The sequence below is a fragment of the Lactuca serriola genome, chromosome 6 (assembly GCF_051521515.1).
Source record: "Lactuca serriola cultivar US96UC23 chromosome 6, Lser_US96UC23_V15, whole genome shotgun sequence".
NCBI classification, from domain to species: domain Eukaryota; kingdom Viridiplantae; phylum Streptophyta; class Magnoliopsida; order Asterales; family Asteraceae; genus Lactuca; species Lactuca serriola.
Genome location: NC_136413.1, coordinates 96,685,620 through 96,704,976, shown reverse-complemented (window position 1 = coordinate 96,704,976; position 19,357 = coordinate 96,685,620). Strand labels below are relative to the sequence as shown.

Sequence of the window (19,357 nt, the reverse complement as noted above, 5' to 3'; positions counted from 1 at the left end):
ACCATGGTCAGGTAGTGTTCCTAAGGGAATATAAAATTAATTTATATATAAACTAGAAGTGAGTGTATATGTACAATATAGAAATATATATTAAACTTTTTTTTTTTGAAACTCCTGAATTTTATTAAGCTAGCAAGGATTAATAATTTAATAGTATCAAATATTATATTTTTATGTTAAAGATTTTTAACATTTGCCTTAAGGGCATATATATATATATATATATATATATATATATATATATATATATATATATATATATATATATATATAGGTTCAGGTTCATTTGAGACCATTCTAATTTTGTGAGATCGTGTACATATTCTAAAAAATAATTTTAAAATGCAAAATAAATGGAAAAATCTAAAAAATCTTTTTTTAAATATTATTTTCGGAACTTGAATTAACTAAAAAAAATATAAAAAATCCTATTTTTCTAAAAAATACGTGAAATATTCTAATAGAATATTACACTATACATATTCTAAAAAATAATTTTAAAATGCAAAATAAATGGAAAAATCCAAAAAAAAAATTTAATATTATTTTCGAAACTTGAATTAACTAAAAAAATATAAAAAAATAAAATAAATAAATAAAAAAATACGTCTCACGGTCTCACAAAATTAGACCGTCTCACATGAACCTAACCTTATATATATATATATATATATATATATATATATATATATATATATATATATATATATATATATATAAAAGAAACGTTAATGTTAATTAAGAAAAATATTATTATTATTAAATATAATATTCTCCTGTAATTAATATATCTTATTTTTTTTCTAATGAAAAATATTCATTTTATATTTAATTATAATAATATTATAATGTCACTTGATATGTTATATTTCTTCCAAAGAAAATCAAATCGTCTCTAGGGTTAGTTTGTGAAAAAATACTTTAAATCTGCACATATACATTTGCCGACTACAGTTTGATGGTTCAATCGCCACCATTCATTTACTCCCACGTGTCGACCATCCCGATGCGTGACATTGTTGTGAATTCAAGGTGCGTACACATGGAACTTTCAAGTGAAACACATCTCACCGTCCATTCCACGTGACTCCAAAAGTCGATCAGGCCATCACAGCCGTCGCCCCCGCCGTGGCCCATACATTTCCACGTGTTTTTCCTTTACACGTGTCACATACTTAAAGGCTTATCAAAGATTATCTGTTTATCTTTTTTTAATCGTAAAACTTTGTTCACGTAATCCTTGTTGAATCTCGAAGTCGCCCTATATATAACGCTTAACTCCGGCACTTCCCCTTTTCATCGAATCTCTCACAAAAGTCTCATTACTAGTAACAATTTGGAGAAATTATTGCCATTATAAGGTTTACTTGTATAATTATAAGCATCTTTTAACATAATCGAAGGTTTATTTTGTTTTTCGACTCTGATTTCGCAACTATTGTGGAAACTCAACGATATATTTAATGGCGATGAGTTTAAATCAGATCGGAGCTTTGTCTGGGACTCCAATCTCAACCGATTCAGGTCACACGGCGGGAGGAGAGTCAACAACAGCTGCAGTCAGTGCGTCCGCTGTATGGAGATCTCAACCGGCGAATATCCGTGTATCGGTACAGAAACAAGGGGCGGAGATGGACAGGTTATCGCCGTCTCCACCGATGAGTCCGGTGAGAGGCGGAATGAGAGCGGATCTGTCGGTGGCGTGCCAAGCGTTAATGGAAGCTCCGACGGAGGAGGTGGTGGTGAGAGAGCATCGAAGTGGTGGCGTTGGAGGTAAAGGGAAGGGGGTTCCGGTTTATGTAATGATGCCGTTAGATAGTGTTACGATGGGGAACGGAGTGAATAGGAGGAAGGCGATGAATGCGAGTTTACAGGCGTTGAAGAGCGCCGGAGTTGAAGGGATAATGATGGATGTGTGGTGGGGATTGGTGGAGAGGGAGGCGCCCGGAGAGTATAATTGGGGCGGTTATGCGGAGCTGTTAGAGATGGCCAAAAAGCATGGGCTAAAGGTACAGGCGGTCATGTCCTTCCATCAATGCGGCGGAAACGTCGGTGATTCCTGCACGTAAGTCCATTTTCTCTCCTTCCTTTCGTTGCTTTCTTTCATTTCTCATACGTTACACGTGGTAGTAACGTTCACGTCAGTAACCATTACTTATCTAAACAAAAAAGCCAATTGGAAACTGTGTTTGCTTGTTTTGAAATTGTAAACTGATTATTGATGAATTTTTCTTCAGGATTCCTCTTCCAAAGTGGGTGTTAGAGGAGATCAACAATGACCCTGATCTTGCGTACACAGATCAATGGGGAAGAAGAAACAATGAATATCTTTCCCTTGGTTGCGACACCATCCCCTGCCTCAAAGGCAGGACTCCAATTCAGTGCTACTCGGATTACATGCGTGCTTTCAAAGACAAATTCAGTCATCTTCTTGGTGACACCATCGTGGTAATTGTTCTTATCTATTCATATCCCAATTTGTGATCTCAACGCTTTATGGCAGTAATTTTATTAAATAAATTTTGAAGTACCCAAATGTTGGAATCCATGTAGGAAATTCAAGTTGGAATGGGTCCAGCCGGAGAGCTTCGATACCCATCTTACCCGGAGAAAGACGGAGTATGGAGGTTCCCGGGAATCGGAGCCTTTCAGTGTTACGACAAGGTACATATAGTGATGCATATACATGCTGCCATTTTCGTTATCAATAACATCGATGTTAACATAATTACACAATACGTTTGTGGTGCAGTATATGTTGAGTAGCTTACAAGCTGCAGCTGAGAGCTATGGTAAGCCAGAATGGGGCTGCACCGGCCCAACAGACGCCGGAGAGTACAACAACTGGCCGGAGGACACCAACTTCTTCAAAAAAGAATCCGGTGGCTGGAACTCCGAGTACGGCGACTTCTTCCTCTCCTGGTACTCCCAAATGCTACTAGACCACGGAGAAAGAATAGTCTCCTCCGCGACTTCCATTTTCAAAAACCTAGGTGTCAAGATCTCTGTCAAAGTCGCCGGAATCCACTGGCACTACGGGACACGCTCCCACGCGCCGGAGCTCACGGCCGGCTACTACAACACCCGTTTCCGAGACGGCTACCTCCCGATCGCCAAAATGCTTGGCCGCCATGGCGCGGTTTTCAATTTCACATGCATCGAGATGCGTGACCATGAACAGCCACAGGACGCACAGTGTTCGCCGGAAAAGTTGGTGCAACAGGTGGCTATGGCTACCAGGGAAGCGGGGGTGGAACTCGCCGGAGAAAATGCTTTGCCTAGATATGATGAGTTTGCACATGAACAGATCTTGAATGCGGCGTCGTTGTCCGAGAATGATGAGATGTGTGCTTTTACGTATTTGAGGATGAATCCTGATTTATTTCATCCTGAGAATTGGAGGAAGTTTGTGGGATTTGTGAAGAAGATGAAGGAAGGGAGAGATGTTGACAAGTGTAGGGAGGAGGTTGAGAGGGAGGCGGAGCATTTTGTGCACATGACGGAGCCATTGGTGCAGGAAGCTGCTGTTGCTCTTATGCATTAAAATGGATTTTTAAAGATTTGATATCTTTAAAATTACGTTAGTGTTTTAGGGTGTTATGGTTGTAGAGGATGTGTAATTAGTAAGTAAAAATAAATGGTGGGTTTTTATACAAGCCATATACGTTTTCTGTTGTCTTTCAGTGTCTGTCACATGGCAAATATCCCTATAATTTAAATCAAGAGCCTCGTAGATGCAGAAGGAATCAGTTCGTTCCCAAAACCATGAAATTCTTAAAATTTATTCTTAAATTTTTTTTAACGGCCGAACGATTAAAAAAAAACAACAACAACAACCACCCTTTGAACAAAGAGCAAGAAAAAAATTCAAAAGCGGAGGAGAACATAAAGTCCTTCGATGTAAGGTTGTCAAGATCGGGATCTTACCTAGGAATGATTTTGCAAACTTTGATGCAAGGTTGTCAAGATCGGGATCTTACCTAGGATCGATTTTGGGTTTGCAAGATCGGGATCGTAAGATCGAGATCGAGATCCTAAGATCCCACAAAATAGAATATAATTTTAATTTATAATATTTAATCATGAAAAATATTTCAAACATTTAATTTTTCGTTCAAAAGTTATAAAAACTTCAAAATATCAGTCATAAGTCACAATAAAAAATGATAAATGGTAGATTGGTAAAGAGTAAAAGACATAAAGTGGTAAAAAAAATTCATTTGAAAAAAAAAATTAAAGGAAGGTAGGATCGGATCGGATCTCGATCCTACGATCTTACCTACAATCTTACGATCCTACCTGCGATCTTACCCCAAATACGATCATTTTACGATCCAGATCGTTTTTCATACCTAGATAGGATCGTACGATCCTACAATCAGGATCACGATTTTGACAACCATGCTTCGATGTATCTCTAGTTGAAATGTATAGGAATGGTAACATATGTAACAGTGAAGAGTGGATAGTTTCACCATTCTCCTCTTAAATCCCTGCACTTGTTTGTTTTTGTTCCTTTTTTTTGCCTTCTTATTCTCCTCTTAAATCCCTGCACTTGTTTGTTTTTGTTCCTTTTTTTTTTGCCTTCTCATAGCTACTTGCTATATGTGGCTTTTTTATAATATATTCAACACTTTAAAAAAAAAAAAACAGATATTTATAATCGGGGTTTTCATGTTCCAATCTAACTTATTTCTAAGCCCGTAATGCTTATTACTTACTAAATCATTAATATGAGAATCATACTTATTCGAAATAAATTATGATCAAAGATAGTGTCGTTTCGATACCACCAAAGCACCCATATCAAGGATAAAAGTGACCATCATTTTTCTTTTCCATTTAAACATCGACAAACCATCCACCAAAGCAATCAAATCTGAAAAATTAGAAACCACAATTTGGAAATTTAACCATCTCAAAATCACAATCAATGTATTAGCCGTCACTTCACACTTGACTAATAAATGAACCATATTCTCCTCAGCTCATTGGCGAGAGGGGTGCAAAGAAAACTCAACATCAATGTCTCTAGCAAGCAAAGTTAGTAAGAAGTTTATTCAAAATTCATCTCTGTCACACCCCAAAACCGGAACGGCGGAAACGTTCTAGGGTGGATGACGTCATGTCAAGTATCACAACACATGCATATAGTAATCAAAGTACAACAAGACATTGCATTAATAGTAATAATTTTACATGGTTTACATTACAACGTATTAAGTAATACAGACAAATAAATATAAAGTACAGCAAGGTACTAAGCCATCTTCATCAACAGCTCCGGGGGTGTACCTGTCTAATTGCTGACCTGAGAATACAAGTTATTTGAAAAGCGAGTATCAGCATTTTTACAAATGCTGGTGAGTTCATAAGTATTTAGTGACATTTATCCAAATAACTTTATAAAGTAGTAGTTTAAGTGTTTACTGTGTATTAGAGTCCTTTCCAGAAAATCCTATATTTTCTTTAATAAAGCAGCCTTCTACCAAGACTGGTCAGTGTTATGTGGTAAAAAGTCATTTTCCCTAAATTGCTATCATTATCAAAATACCGAATTTGATTATTGAGGAAAGCAAACGACATCAGGGAATAACATATGCCTCAGCAGTGAGGACTGTTGACTAAGGCAAGGAATCATAGACTCCAGGAAAGTATCGAATGAACGACACGCCTGGTTCAGTCTAACAAATAGAGATACAGACCCCAGACAGTATCAATTGAAAGATACGTCTTGTAAGGTTAAAACAGAGAATACAGACCCCAGACAGTATCAAATGAAAGATACGTCTTGTAAGGTCAAACAGAGAATACAGACCCCAGACAGTATCAAATGAAAGATACGTCTTGCAAGGTCAGAACAGTGTGACTCTGAAAAAGTGATACCAGCATACAGTGTAAATTGTTGGCGAAATACCGTTACCTTAAAGCCATGAATTATAAGGTAACCCGGGATACTCGTAACCATACTGACTAGAGTTCCAGACGCCCTACAAGCGTTTATAAGATGTGACATTTGTCACCCGTTGGCTTGGTAGGCTGGGACTGTAGCTAGCAGTCTGGGTGTGGGGTTGTCAATCCCGTATAGATCTATACACACAATGTCCGCTCTCTCTACAGGAGATTCTGGTTACCAACTAGACGACGGAGAAGACCGTGTCCTGAAGATGCATCCCAAATAGTGGGTAGAGACTTCCAAATAGTGGGTAGTGTGTTTCTAATGTAAGCGTGGACTAGAGGTAGAGACTCTTAACTGAACTGACTAGAGACTTCCTGTATGTCCATACTCATATACATAATATATAACTAATGAATCAAACGACCTTTGGACGGCCATCCGATCCCACCAGACCACATCTCAACGAAGAAAAGGAAATAGGGCGGACGAGCCTTCCTAAGTATTTCAATTATTACTTATATGTACCTATATAAGCACAAACATACATCTAACTACGACTGAGTGTGTATCAAGTAGAAGTGATTCTTGTGAAGTAGGAGTGTCTAACAAGTGAAGTAGGAGCGGTCACGAGTGAAGTAGAAGTGTCGAACAAGTATAAGCGTATCACGAAGTAGAGACGACATCAAGTGAAGTAGGAGCGTATCGAGTATAAGTGAAGTAGAGGCGATATCAAGTATAAGTGAAGTAGAATCGTACCACTAAGTAAGAGTGTGAATAAGTATAAGCATCCATCAGGTGTAAGTGTATCATGAAGTGGAAACATTATCAAGTATAAGTGTATCTCGAAGTGGAAACGTTATCGAGTAGAAGTATAAAAACATAGACGTAACTTTGGAAAACCTTTATATTTTAAGAAAATCACGACTTGGTATTCCTTTGTGAAATAAGTTTGATTTAAAACCTTTAGAAATTCTTTGGAAACCTTTCATAAATCAGTTTGAAATGAAACTTTGATAAAGCAGTAAAAGTAAGAACTTGAACAAGTGAAAACCTTTCAAAAAACCATTTATAGTGTCCTACTCGGTAAAACAGTATACAGTGGTAAAGTCTTGTGCATGTGGGTTATCAATCACATGTGATTGATATGATAACTGGCATGTTTAACTTGTATTCCCCCCTATAAAACTTGTAAAAAACATTTAAAAGGTTCATTCAGGGGTATGAACTCACCTGGTATAAGTAGGTCCGACGAAGGTGTCGTTGGGGCGTTCGGTGTCACGTAGGGACTCGAACACACTCAATGACCTATTTAACATATGATAACATATGTTCACATACAATTAGTATATTAATACTAATTAAACAAGTATACGCACTCAAAGGAGCGGAAAACACTTTGGTTAAGCGTTTGGGGTGTCCCGGGTAGCGTCTAAAGGTGTGTATGGCTTAGGAATGGAGTTTAATCTCCGAGAGTAAACTCTTATCACCTAGCTTACGGCCCAGGGACTACTTACCATGAGTTTATGGCCGTAAACTCATGGTGAGGGGTTTTAGTGTGTTTTAAGGCTTCTAACTTGTTCATGGAATTATTCTAGGTCCAAAACTATATAGTATGAGTGGGTTTAAGGTCCTTAAAGGCATCTTATTGGAGTTTACGGCCTAGGGACAACTCCTAAGAGAGTTTACGGCCGTAAACTCTCATTCCTTGAGTTTTGTGAAGTTTCAAGCCCTTATATCACTTCTAGTAATTTATTCAAGGCTATAGGGGTGTTTGGGGTTCCAAGAGTGCTCTCCTTTAGAGTTTATGGTCCAAATGACCAATCTTTGAGAGTTTATGGCCGTAAGCTCTATGGCTGGGCCGTGAACTCTCATACACCCACAACTCTTGGAGTTTAAGCCCTTAAATCATTCCTAGCATTTTATAAAAATAGTCTAAGGCCATTTGGGGGACAAAAACCAACATTTTGGCTTGGTTTGGGGAGTTTACGGCCTTGACACATGTATGGGCCATAAACTCCTTTTAATCCTCCAATTCCATATGTTTAATTGATCTAAGCCCAAAAGGATAAGCCCATAATTTATGTATTAAGTCCTAGGGTGGTTTGGGAGTGTTTTGGAGACATTTTGACAAGGTTTAGAGGTTTTTACGGCCTAAGCATGTGCTTGGGCCATAAACTCTCTTTTATGCCCAAATTTGATTGTTTTAAATGTGCAAACACTCCTAGGCTAATGCCTCTATTTATTTCCAAGCTTTTAGGGACTTTTGGGGGTCATTTTGGCCTTTATTTAGGGGTTTACGGCCTAAGGAGGAGCTTAGGCCGTAAACTCCTCTTTCACAGCTTCTATGATCGATTTCTAAGCTATAAACATGAATCAATATGTTTAGAATAAGCTAGGGTAAGTGGACTTACGATTTGGAAACGTTTGGTTGCGGATTCGGGGCGAAAACGAGTCTAGAGAGAGAGTATAGAGAGAGAGGGTGGAAAAGCTCCAAATGGAGTTTACTCCCCTATATATATGGGTGGGAGTTGGAGCTCAGTGGAATTCTACCCAATACTGCCGTTAGACGGGGCTTTTGGTCGCACCCGATTTAGTGGTCGTAATAATAAAAACTAACTTTTTCCAATTAAATGGAAGTGTGTGTTATGTGTTTTTATTTTCTTTTATCATGACTTAACGGCATAATAGGTGTAAACAAATGGAATGTTTATTAAATTGACGACCTCTAATTAACGGAACTTTTATAAACTGGAATATTCCGTTAACGGTAATGGGGAAATGTAACGGGACAACTTGGGTTGTCACAATCTCCAAGCTATACTATTGACTTTGGTAGGTATCCACTTGATCCATCTCGTCTCAACAACTCCAACTTCTAAGAAAACCTCATCTATATGATGTCGAGTGCTACTAACACAAAACCAATCATAATTATCCAATATACACAGCCACTTATCCGCATCATTCGGATTGGCAACCGAACTACAGAAGGTTACAACGTAGTTAGTCGGTTAAGTTCAACATCCCCTCTGATCTGATCGACCTTCTCCAACTCCTATACATCCATCTATCTCGCACGAAAAATCTTTGTCCAATTCCAACACATAAAGTCTGTCAAACCAACTCCTCACTTTCACACTTCCTAGCTAAGCCTCTTCCTAAAAATAGGTGTTACCACAATCCCCCACCCTCTTTTGCAAAAAAATGCATAATAATACCTTTTTATTTAACCAGATATAATCTTGAATAATATTAACCCAAGTCCCCATAACCGTTGACTTTGGTACATCTAAACACCCATGTGAACCGTGAATAGCTTTGACAGCCTTGACCCACAAATTCATATCATTTGAAAAGAACATTCATCTTCATTTTTTCAAAAGTACTCACTCCCAGTCCATCATTCTCAAATGTAGACATCACTGACATCACCCTATCCCACTTGATCCAACTAATCTTCTTTAGATTATCTTCCCCCTTCCAAAACAAAAAATCTAGAACGAGTGGATTCCAAAAATCTACACAAAACTACCCACATTTTGAATAATGACATATAATACGTAGGTAGACTAACCAAAACAGATTTAATAAGAGTAAAACAACTACCAACCTATAACATCTTTATCTTCCAAGTAGACAATTTTTTCTTGAATTATCAACAACTTTTCCCCAACTTGCTAGGTGAGCCATCGTCCGACCAATCGACATTCCCAAATAAGTAAAAGGGAATTTTGTAGCTCTATACCCCGTATGAAGATCCAACATCTCGATATTCTCCACTAGAACCCCCAACACCAAGAAAAGTATAAGGAATATGGAATACCTATATTACCATCATTATAAGATACATAATCAATGTTGAACACCTATATAAGAATAACAAGACATATAATTAAATCCACTCAATGATATGCTAATTAGGTTACTACACTTAATTAACTCTTCTAAATCCTTAAACATAAATTTCTTACCCCCAAGGCATCAATAGATGTGATTAAATGCCTTCCAAATGCCCAAAAATCAATTATTAGGGTTCTTAAGGTTTGGAGACAGAAGAGTACACACCCTGTTTGATTTACAAATGAAATTCCACAACTCGTGTACATGGCGACTCATAACCAGAAATGCCAAAAACAACAACCTACTTGGTTAAATGTGCTTTTAATACCTCAAATACCATTTTAATGGTTTTAAAATATTAGGTTACTTGCTAAACTTAATTACACATGTTTTAATGCATCCATATAATCACTAACACTACTACATCATGGATCAAAGTTGTTGGTTTATGAGGGTTCTTAAAGGCCACAAAGTTGTACGGCAGAAGCAACTAAACATAATAATAATAACCTCATAATCCATCCACTGGATCTATGCTCAACAAATCTAAAGAAACTAAACTAAAGAGAAGGAAAAACAAAACATTCCTTTTGTAGATGATTAAAACCTTTTTGAATTGATTGAATAATTAGTGTTAAGAGCCCTACATATGACTCCTCTTTCGTAGGCGCACCTAAGGAGCAGATCTACAACTTCTAACAACACCCCAATCAACGAACACCATGAACGCAATGCAGAAAAACCAAACAACAACAATGTCATGTCATGACCTTCTGATGGTCACGTCGCAACCTACGGGCTTTCTTAGGGTTTCGAGAATGAGAGGAGGCTGCCGAATTTTAGGCTAGGGTTTATGAAAAACTCACTTAATTTCGGCCTAGGAAGGGAAGGATTTAAACCCTTAAAAAATAAATATCTAGTCATAAGATAATTATCCATATATTTGGTAATTAGTTTACTATTAATTTCCTTAATCTAGAACCCTATATATCACCATGTTTTATTTAATTAGTTATACAAAAAAAATTGCAAATTTAGTCCTTGTGGATTGTCAAAAATTGGGACTTTGGTTCAAAATATTTTGGAGTTGCACCATTGGTCCAAAATAATTTTTTTTATGTTTTTGGTCAATTTCATTGTTGAATGTGTTTGAAATGATATTTTTTTCCTTTCTATTTTTTTCCTTTTCTTTTTATTTACTTTATTATTTATTTAATTAAAATACAACGTAAGAACAAAATACAAACCCTACCTACCCACATCCCTCTTCCAAGACTATTTCTCTCTCTCTCTCTCTCTCTCTCTCTATATATATATATATATATATATATATATATATATATATATATATATATATATATATATATATATATATATAGTAAGCAGACGATACTTGTCAAGACTCAGAACAAATCTGATGCCACTTGCCAAGTTCTAATTACCCTTGTTAGGAAGTAATGTAGATAACACACAAAACCAAAAGCACACAAAGACACAATATTTATGTGGTACGGTCAATGTGACCTAAGTCCACGGGAAGGAGGGAAGTATTCTTAATTCATAGAGTTCGCAAATAGATATTACAGTTACAAACAACAGAGATTCGTCCTACTCACTAAGGATACAAAGACAAGACACACCAAATGACTTAGCATAAATCCCTATTTACACTTGAGGGATTAGACCTATCATGATGGTGACAACCAATCACATTTCGTCATGCAGTTGAATCTGGAACATTCATCCATGTAACATCTCGAAATTCAGGTAAAGCTATTTAACCCTTCTCCTTTTCCCAAGTTGTCAAGTTAAGTCCCTTAAGTAAAATGTTAGGCTAGTGAGTACGTTGGGCATACTGAGGAGTACGTTGTGCGTACTTGCATGCTTAATTTGGACGCGAACTCGCCTGGGTACACTAGGCGTACCTAGGGTTACGCTGGGCGTAGCGAGCCCATGTGTAAACCCTAATTTGGGGCTTGTGCACTATATAAGGAATGATATGGATTTGACCTCAGCCTCCATTCCAGAGAGTGAAACCCTAATAGAGAGTCATCCTTCGTTTCTAGCTAGTGTGTTGGTGTTCTAAGCTTCTAAGTGTCATTTCAAGGTGGTGGAAGAGAAGAAGAGGCCATTTTGGAAGCTAGAAGTTTGTGGGAAAGAGTAGATCCAAGCTTTTTAGAGGTTGGAGCTTCTTCCTGGGGTAAAAAGCTCAAAACTTGCCTTGTCTTCTGTGTTGTGTGCTTCTTGGACCAATTTATAGGGTTTTTGGTCCCAAGATGGAGACTTTATGAGCAAATGGTCTCCATTGGCCTAGATCTATCATATGTCAGGACTATATGAGTTGTATGTTTATAAAAATGCAATCTTGGACGTAAATATTGAGCCATGCATGAGATCTAGACCTTTGAAGGAAAAAGGAAAGGTGTTAGAGGGTGTAGGGACCTTTACAACCATGCAAAGGCTTAAAGGTTTCGACTTTATGGGATAAGAGGCTTAAGGAGAGTCAAATCTAGAAGTTGAAGGAGTGTCTTAACCCTTTAAGACCAAAATCCAAGGAAAGGCTGAAACTGAGACTTACGTTGGGCGTAACTCTCAGTACGCGCAACGTAAGGGGTTGAGACCCCGATTGTGGTTCACCGGCGTACGCCCCGCGTATAGAGAAGGTACGCGCCACATACTGCCTCCTGTTGACTTCCGTTGACTTTTAAAGTTTTGGTCAACCTTTGGACTTTTGGGTCAGGGAGGGGTAAAATGGTCTTTTACCCTTCTGTGGAATTTGTAGAGTGGATTTAATCTAGCCTTTGAGAGCCATTATTTATTTGAGAGTATTGTTATGTGTTTAGGTAGGGGCTAGACCAGTGTGTTCGAGTGCGAGACGATCCGAGATATCCGAGGTGAGTCTTCTCACTATACTGTACCTGGAAGGGTACCTATGTGTGATCGGAAGGTCTTATATGCTATGAGATATATGTGTTATATGTTGATATGTGATATGTATGTGTTATGTATGCTATGTATGATAAGGACCGGAAGGTCAAGATGATATGGACCGGAAGGTCAACATGACATGGACCGGAAGGTCGATACGGGTAGGACCAGAAGGTCTACCAGGATTCGGGACAGAAGTCCCCTGAGACACTTGGACCGAAAGGTTCCACAGAGTTATGGCATGGAAAGGCGTATGTGTTGTATGTGGTATTTTGGGGAACTCACTAAGCATTTATGCTTATAGTGTTGTGTTATGTGTTTCAGGTACCAGTGAGGATCGCGGGAAGGCGCCAGCTTGATCAGTACACACACATGAGGAGTTTTACATATTATGATCTTGGGATGTGATGTGATGGATTGTTATGTGATACAATGACATTTTTATAACAATTATGAATGAAAGTGTGTTTTTAAAATGTGAAAAATTGTTTTGAAATTTACGTCGTTACAAGTTGATATCAGAGCCTTGGTTTGAGGGATTCGGGTGCAACTTCGGATGTATTTGAACTCAAACTGAGGATTTGAGAAAGTTTTTCATAAATAAACAATTTTTCTAAGTGAGTAAAGGATTTTGGAAAAGGCAGAACAGAGCAGTGTGTACGATCAGTCAGCACCCGAACGGTGATTTCCCAAAATACCCTTATATTATGTGTTATGAGATAGGTTATGATATGATATGCATGCTAGAGTAGGCTAGGTATTCATATTTGGACTAGAGTGGCCTAATTTGTGATGCCTTAGCCTAGGAAGATTTATACTGCTTGAGAGTGAGTAGATAGCAGTGATGAGCTTATGAGAGATCTACCGAAGGGTAGTCTATGCTAGCGAAGTGTAGAGTACTTGTGATCTGGGATCCAAGGAGGAGGACTTGGGGTGAATACTAATGCGGTATGGGCGGTAGTATAAGGGCCCGTACTACTAAAGACATCGTATTAGTGCGCAATCCAAGTAAGAATCCTTAGGGTACTAGGGAACAAGTAGGGATGTGTTATCGAGTGCGAGTATGATCGAGCGGGTATATGATATTTTATGTTGTATTTCAGAGAGACATCATGGTTGGGACACGCCACACACCTGAGAGCAGTGGTTTTAGCGAGGAGGAGATCCGCAGGTTGATTCATGAGGAGGTGGTTGCTGCTATCCGAGCCGAGATTCAAGAGATGTTTGGGTCTATTAAGACCACATTGATTGAGATCTTTGATGAGCGGTACGCAGTAGTGACTGAGGCTGTGTCTGTTGCAGCTACTGCAGCTATTGCTGCTGCCAGGCCTCAAGGAGGTGACTTGTTGTTGTTTCGAGAGTTCAGCAACACGAAGCCACCAGAGTTTGATGGGACGCAGGACCCGATCGCTGCGATGAGGTGGATTTCTGATATCGAGGGATGCTTATGGCCAGAGCATCTGAGGGTACGGTTCGCGCTAAACTAGCTTCGCTCAAGAGCGAAGGACTGGTAGAAGTTCATGACGGCGAGCTTCACTCTTGCAGAGATTCCGGATGTGACCTGGAAGAGGTTCACCACCATGTTGAGAGACGAGTATGTTCCCCCAGTGTAGAGGGAGCGGTTGGCTCAGGAGTTCTTGTTCCTCAAGCAGGGTACTGATTCGGTTACTGTGATTACCAGGAAGTTTCATGAGAGGGCGATGTTCTGCCCTGAGAAAGTGTCTACCAAGCAAGCACGCATGAGCCGATATTTGAGCATTATGAGGAGGGACATTCGGGAGTTCGTATCGAACTCGGCTTACCGGACATTTGCTGAGCTTCAGGCAAATACCCGAAAGAGGGAGATTGAGTTGGAGACTCAGGCTAGGGAGGAGGCCGAGTCTCAGGGGATGGATAGGCGGCCGACACAGTCTCAACCGGCAGCCAAACGGGCAAAGCCCGCCGGTTTGAGATCTGGAGGCCAGAAGGGCCACACTTGCGGAAAGTGCGACAAGGGACACGATGGGGTTTGTCGATCAGGTGCTTGCTACAAATATGGCAAGGAGGGGCATATAGCCAAGGACTGCCCCAAGGGATTCATGGTTTGCTTTCATTGGAAGGCCGAGTATCCGCAGCTGCGGGGGACAGCACAGGGAGCACAACAGCGATCTTCCCCTGCCGTCGTGCGCGCTTCTGAGGTTCGGCTGGTGAAGGCCGAGGCACCGAAGGCTCATGGGAGAGCCTTCCAGTTGACAGCAGAGGAGGTCCGTGCAGCACCCGATGTCGTGGTTGGTATGTATTCTTTCATTTATTTATGTTGAGTTTGAGGTGTTGTGCTTATATTATGATATGCGTAGGTACTTTTCTTGTGAATTATGTACCTTCTTTGGTGTTATTTGACTCGGGTGCGAGTCGCTCATTTGTTTCCTTGGCATTTAATCATCACATTAGTATCCGACGAGAGGCGTTGAATCGACCTCTGTGAGTTTCTATAGCTGACAAGCGAGCGGTGTATGCCACGGATGTGATTCGAGGATGTATACTTGAGATCTTCGGTGTGGAGTTCCCGATAGATCTGGTCCCGATTGCGATGGGGGACGTATGTGTCATAGTGGGCATGGATTGGTTGAGCCTATTTGGAGTTGTTAAAGACTGCGAGCGTCAGTTGGTGACGATACGAGACCCTAGTGGGGGAGTACTTATGGTGTACGGCGAGGGTACCCGATGTGGGTCAACGTTTTGTTCGGCTGCCAGAGCGAGACAGAGTTTGCAGCAGGGCTGCAGCGGGTTCGTAGCCTATGTGATGGACACACGAGTGGCTGCTGAGAGGCCAAGTTTTATTGATGAGGTTCCGATCGTGTGCGAGTTCCCGAATGTTTTTCCTGAGGAATTGCCGAGTGTGCCTCCCGAGAGGCAAGTAAAGTTCTGTATCAATTTGGTTCCTGGGGTAGCGCCTATCGCCAAGGTGCCTTATTGCCTTGCGCCTCCAGAGATGCAGGAGTTATCCTCGCAGCTATAGGAGTTGCTGGGGAAAGGGTTTATTAGACCGAGTAGCTCACCTTGGGGAGCGTCGATCCTTTTTGTCAAGAAAAAGGATGGTTCACACCGGATGTGCATTGATTACCGGGAGTTGAACAAGTTGACGGTCAAGAACCGTTATCCGTTACCGAGGATCGATGATATGTTCAATCAGTTGCAAGGGGCGTCTTGGTTCTCTAAGATAGACTTGAGGTCAGGATATTATCAGATGAGGGTTCGGGATGAAGATATCCAGAAGACAGCGTTCAGAACTCGTTATGGGCATTACGAGTTCGTGGTGATGCCTTTTGGGCTCACTAATGCACCGACAACGTTCATGGATCTCATGAACAGGGTGTGCAGGCCGATGCTGGATCAGTCGGTGATCGTGTTCATTGATGATATTTTGGTGTACTTGAGATCTAGAGAGCAGCACAAGGAGCATCTAAGAGAGATTCTCGAGGTATTAAGATCGGAGGGGCTTTTCACCAAATTCACTAAGTGTGATTTTTGGTTACGAGAGGTCCAGTTCTTGGGACACCTCGTTAACCAGGATGGGATATTGGTCAATTCGGCCAAGATTGAGGCGGTTATGAGATGGGAGGTGCCGAGATCACTCACCGAGATTAGAAGTTTTCTAGGATTGGCCGGCTATTATCAGAGATTATCAGGGATTTCTCCAAGATCGTCGTGCCTCTCACCAGGTTGACCCGAAAGGGTGTTGCTTTTTTAAGGGGTCTGGAGCAATAGACCTCGTTTGATACACTTCGCCATAGATTGTGCGAAGCCCCGGTGCTAGCCCTCCCGGAAGGGATGGAGGATTTTGTGGTGTATTGTGACACATCGATATCGAGGTTGGGTGCAGTACTTATGCAGAGGGGGCATGTGACAGCGCATGCGTCGAGGCAGCTGAAGCCTCATGAGACGAGGTATCCCACCCACGAGTTGGAGTTGGGGGCAGTGGTGTTCGCCCTCAAGATCTGGCGTCACTATTTGTATGGGGTTCGGTGTACCATCTACACGGACCACAAGAGTTTGAAGTATTTGATGGACCAACCCAATTTGAATATGCGCCGGAGGAGATGGCTGGATGTGGTAAAGGATTATGATTGTGAGATCCTGTACCACCCATGCAAGGCTAATGTCGTAGCTGATGCCCTGAGCCGTAGGGCGGAGAGCGTCCCGATTCGAGATATTTGTATGCGGTTGAAAGTGATGACTCCGGTGTTGGACACCATTCAGGAGGCCCAGGCAGAGGCCGTGAGACTAGAGAACCGTAAGAGAGAGCGGGTGATTGGGCAGGTGCCGGAGTTCATTACCGATAGTCACAGGCTGATGACCCTTCAGGGTCGGATTTGGGTGTCGTATGCAGGCGGGACGCGCATCACCTTGATGGAGGAGGCACATAGATCGAGATTTTCTATCCATCTCGGGGCCACTAAGATGTATTTGGATTTGAAGAAGGAGTATTTGTGGCCATGTATGAAGAGGGATGTAGCATGGTTTGTTGAGAGGTGCTTAACCTGTTGCAGGGTTAAGGCCGAGCACCAGCGACCGCATGACATGTTGCAGCCATTTGAGATTCCCCAATGGAAAGTGGGAACATATTTCTATCGATTTCATCACCAAGTTGCCGAGGACCGCGAGGGGTGTCGACGTGATTTGGGTGAACGTTGACCGGCTGACGAAGAGCGCTCACTTTCTTGCTATCGGTGAGAGCTCTTCTGCTGAGAGGCTAACAGAGTTGTATATGAGGGAGGTGGTATCGTGGCATGGAGTGTCGATCTCGATTGTATCAGATCGGGATGTACGTCTTACTTCCAGGTTCTGGAAGAAGTTCCACGAGGAGTTAGGCACGAGGCTGCATTTCAGTACCTCTTACCACCCATAGACGGACGGACAGAGTGAGCAGACGATTCAGACGCTCGAAGACATGCTTTGGGCATGTGTGTTGGACTTCGGAGGGAGTTGAGCTGAGTTTTCTTATAACAATAGCCACCATTCGAGCATTGGTATGCCTCCCTTTGAGTTGTTGTATGGGAGGAGGTGTCGGACTCCCATCTGCTGGGGAGAGGTAGGGCAGCGAGTGATGGGCAACACTGAGATAGTGCTTCAGACGACAGAGCAGATACAGCAGGTCAGGCAGAGGTTGTTGACAGCTCAGAGTTGCCAGAAAAGTTACGCGGATAGGCGACGATCCGAGCTCGAGTTTCAGGTCGGGGATTTTGTACTCCTGGAAGTGTCTCCTTGGAAAGGAGTGATTCGATTCTGGAAGAGGGGCAAGCTGGGGCCCTGGTATATTGAGCCGTTTAGGGTGATCGCGAGGGTGGGTAAAGTAGCATATCGTTTGGAGCTACCTGCAGAGTTGAGCCAGATTCATGATACCTTCCACGTGTCTTAGCTGAGGAAGTGTATAGCCGATGAGTCGGCAGTGGTACCGTTGGAGGATATCCAGGTGGACGCGAGTCTGAATTATGTTGAGAGGCCGATCGCAATCTTGGATCGGAAGATCAAGGTTCTGAGGAACAAGGAGGTGCCCTTGGTTTAGCTCCAGTGGCAGCATTAGAGGGGGTCCGAGCTGACTTGGGAGCCGAAGTCGGAGATGCGGGAGAAGCATCCAGAGTTGTTTTCGACATGAGACTTCGAGGGCGAAGTCTGGTTCTAGTGGGGGAGAATTGTAACATCCCGAAATTCACGTAAAGCTATTTAACCCTTCTCCTTTTTCCAAGTGGTCAAGTTAAGTCCCTTAAGTAAAATGTTAGGGTAGTGAGTATGCTAGACATACTAAGGAGTACATTGCGCGTACTCGCGCGCTTAATTTGGATGCGGACTCGCCTGGGTACGTTGGGCGTACCTAGGGTTACGCTGGGCGTAGCAAGCCCAGGTGTAAACCCTAATTTGGGGCTTGTGCACTATATAAGGAATGATATGGCCTTGACCTCAGCCTCCATTCCAGAGAGTGAAACCCTAATAGAGAGTCCTCCTTCATTTCTAGCTAGTGTGTTGGTGTTCTAAGCTTCTAAGTGTCATTTCAAGGTGGCGAAAGAGAAGAAGAGTCCATTTTGGAAGCTATAAGTTTGTGGGAAAGAGTAGATCCGAGCTTTTCAGAGGTTGGAGCTTCTTCCTGAGGTAAAAAGCTCAAAACTTGCCTTGTCTTTTGTGTTGTGTGCTTCTTGGACCAATTTCTAGGGTTGTTGGTCCCAAGATGGAGACTTTATGAGAAAATGGTCTCCATTGGCCTAGATCTATCCTATGTCAGGACTATATGAGTTGTATGTTCATAAAAATGCAATCTTGGACGTACATATTGAGCCATGCATGAGATATAGACCTTTGTAGGAAAAAGGAAAGGTGTTAGAGTGTTTATGGGATAATGTCACTCCCCCGAACCTTAAAGGTTCCGACTTTATGGGATAATGTCACACCCCCGAACCAGACAGCGGAAACATTTGAGGGCTCGCGTGACTTTAATTGAATATCATCACAATGAATATACATGAACCATAACATAAACATCACCATGCATCAATATATTACAACTGGAATTGTTCACATCAAGTACATTGTTTTAACATTACACATTCATAACATAAATTGTTTGAGTGTTTTCACCAACATAACATCCTAACATTACTTCATATTACCCTTCCGCTTACCTGTTACCTGAGAATACAAGTCATTTTGGAAAAACAT

The 19,357-nt window shown here is 41.2% G+C and overlaps 1 protein-coding gene across 1 annotated transcript; it reads left to right on the top strand.

Moving 5' to 3' along the window:
• Window positions 1-1,321: 1,321 nt before the first annotated feature.
• On the top strand, window positions 1,322-3,656 carry BAM1 (beta-amylase 1). Its single transcript, XM_079004242.1, has 4 exons — window positions 1,322-2,065; window positions 2,238-2,448; window positions 2,554-2,664; window positions 2,753-3,656. The coding sequence occupies exons 1-4, from the start codon at window positions 1,464-1,466 to the stop codon at window positions 3,542-3,544; spliced, it is 1,716 nt and encodes a 571-aa protein (XP_078860368.1). The 5' UTR covers window positions 1,322-1,463; the 3' UTR covers window positions 3,545-3,656.
• The last annotated feature ends 15,701 nt before the right edge of the window (window positions 3,657-19,357 follow it).

Excerpts from the sequence above, each read along its gene's own strand:
- BAM1 (XM_079004242.1), top strand. The coding sequence starts at position 1,464 with ATGGCGATGAGTTTAAATCAGATCGGAGCTTTGTCTGGGACTCCAATC. Across the intron at positions 2,449-2,553 it reads TTCTTGGTGACACCATCGTG|GAAATTCAAGTTGGAATGGG; the intron begins GTAATTGTTCTT and ends GAATCCATGTAG. Across the intron at positions 2,665-2,752 it reads CCTTTCAGTGTTACGACAAG|TATATGTTGAGTAGCTTACA; the intron begins GTACATATAGTG and ends TTTGTGGTGCAG.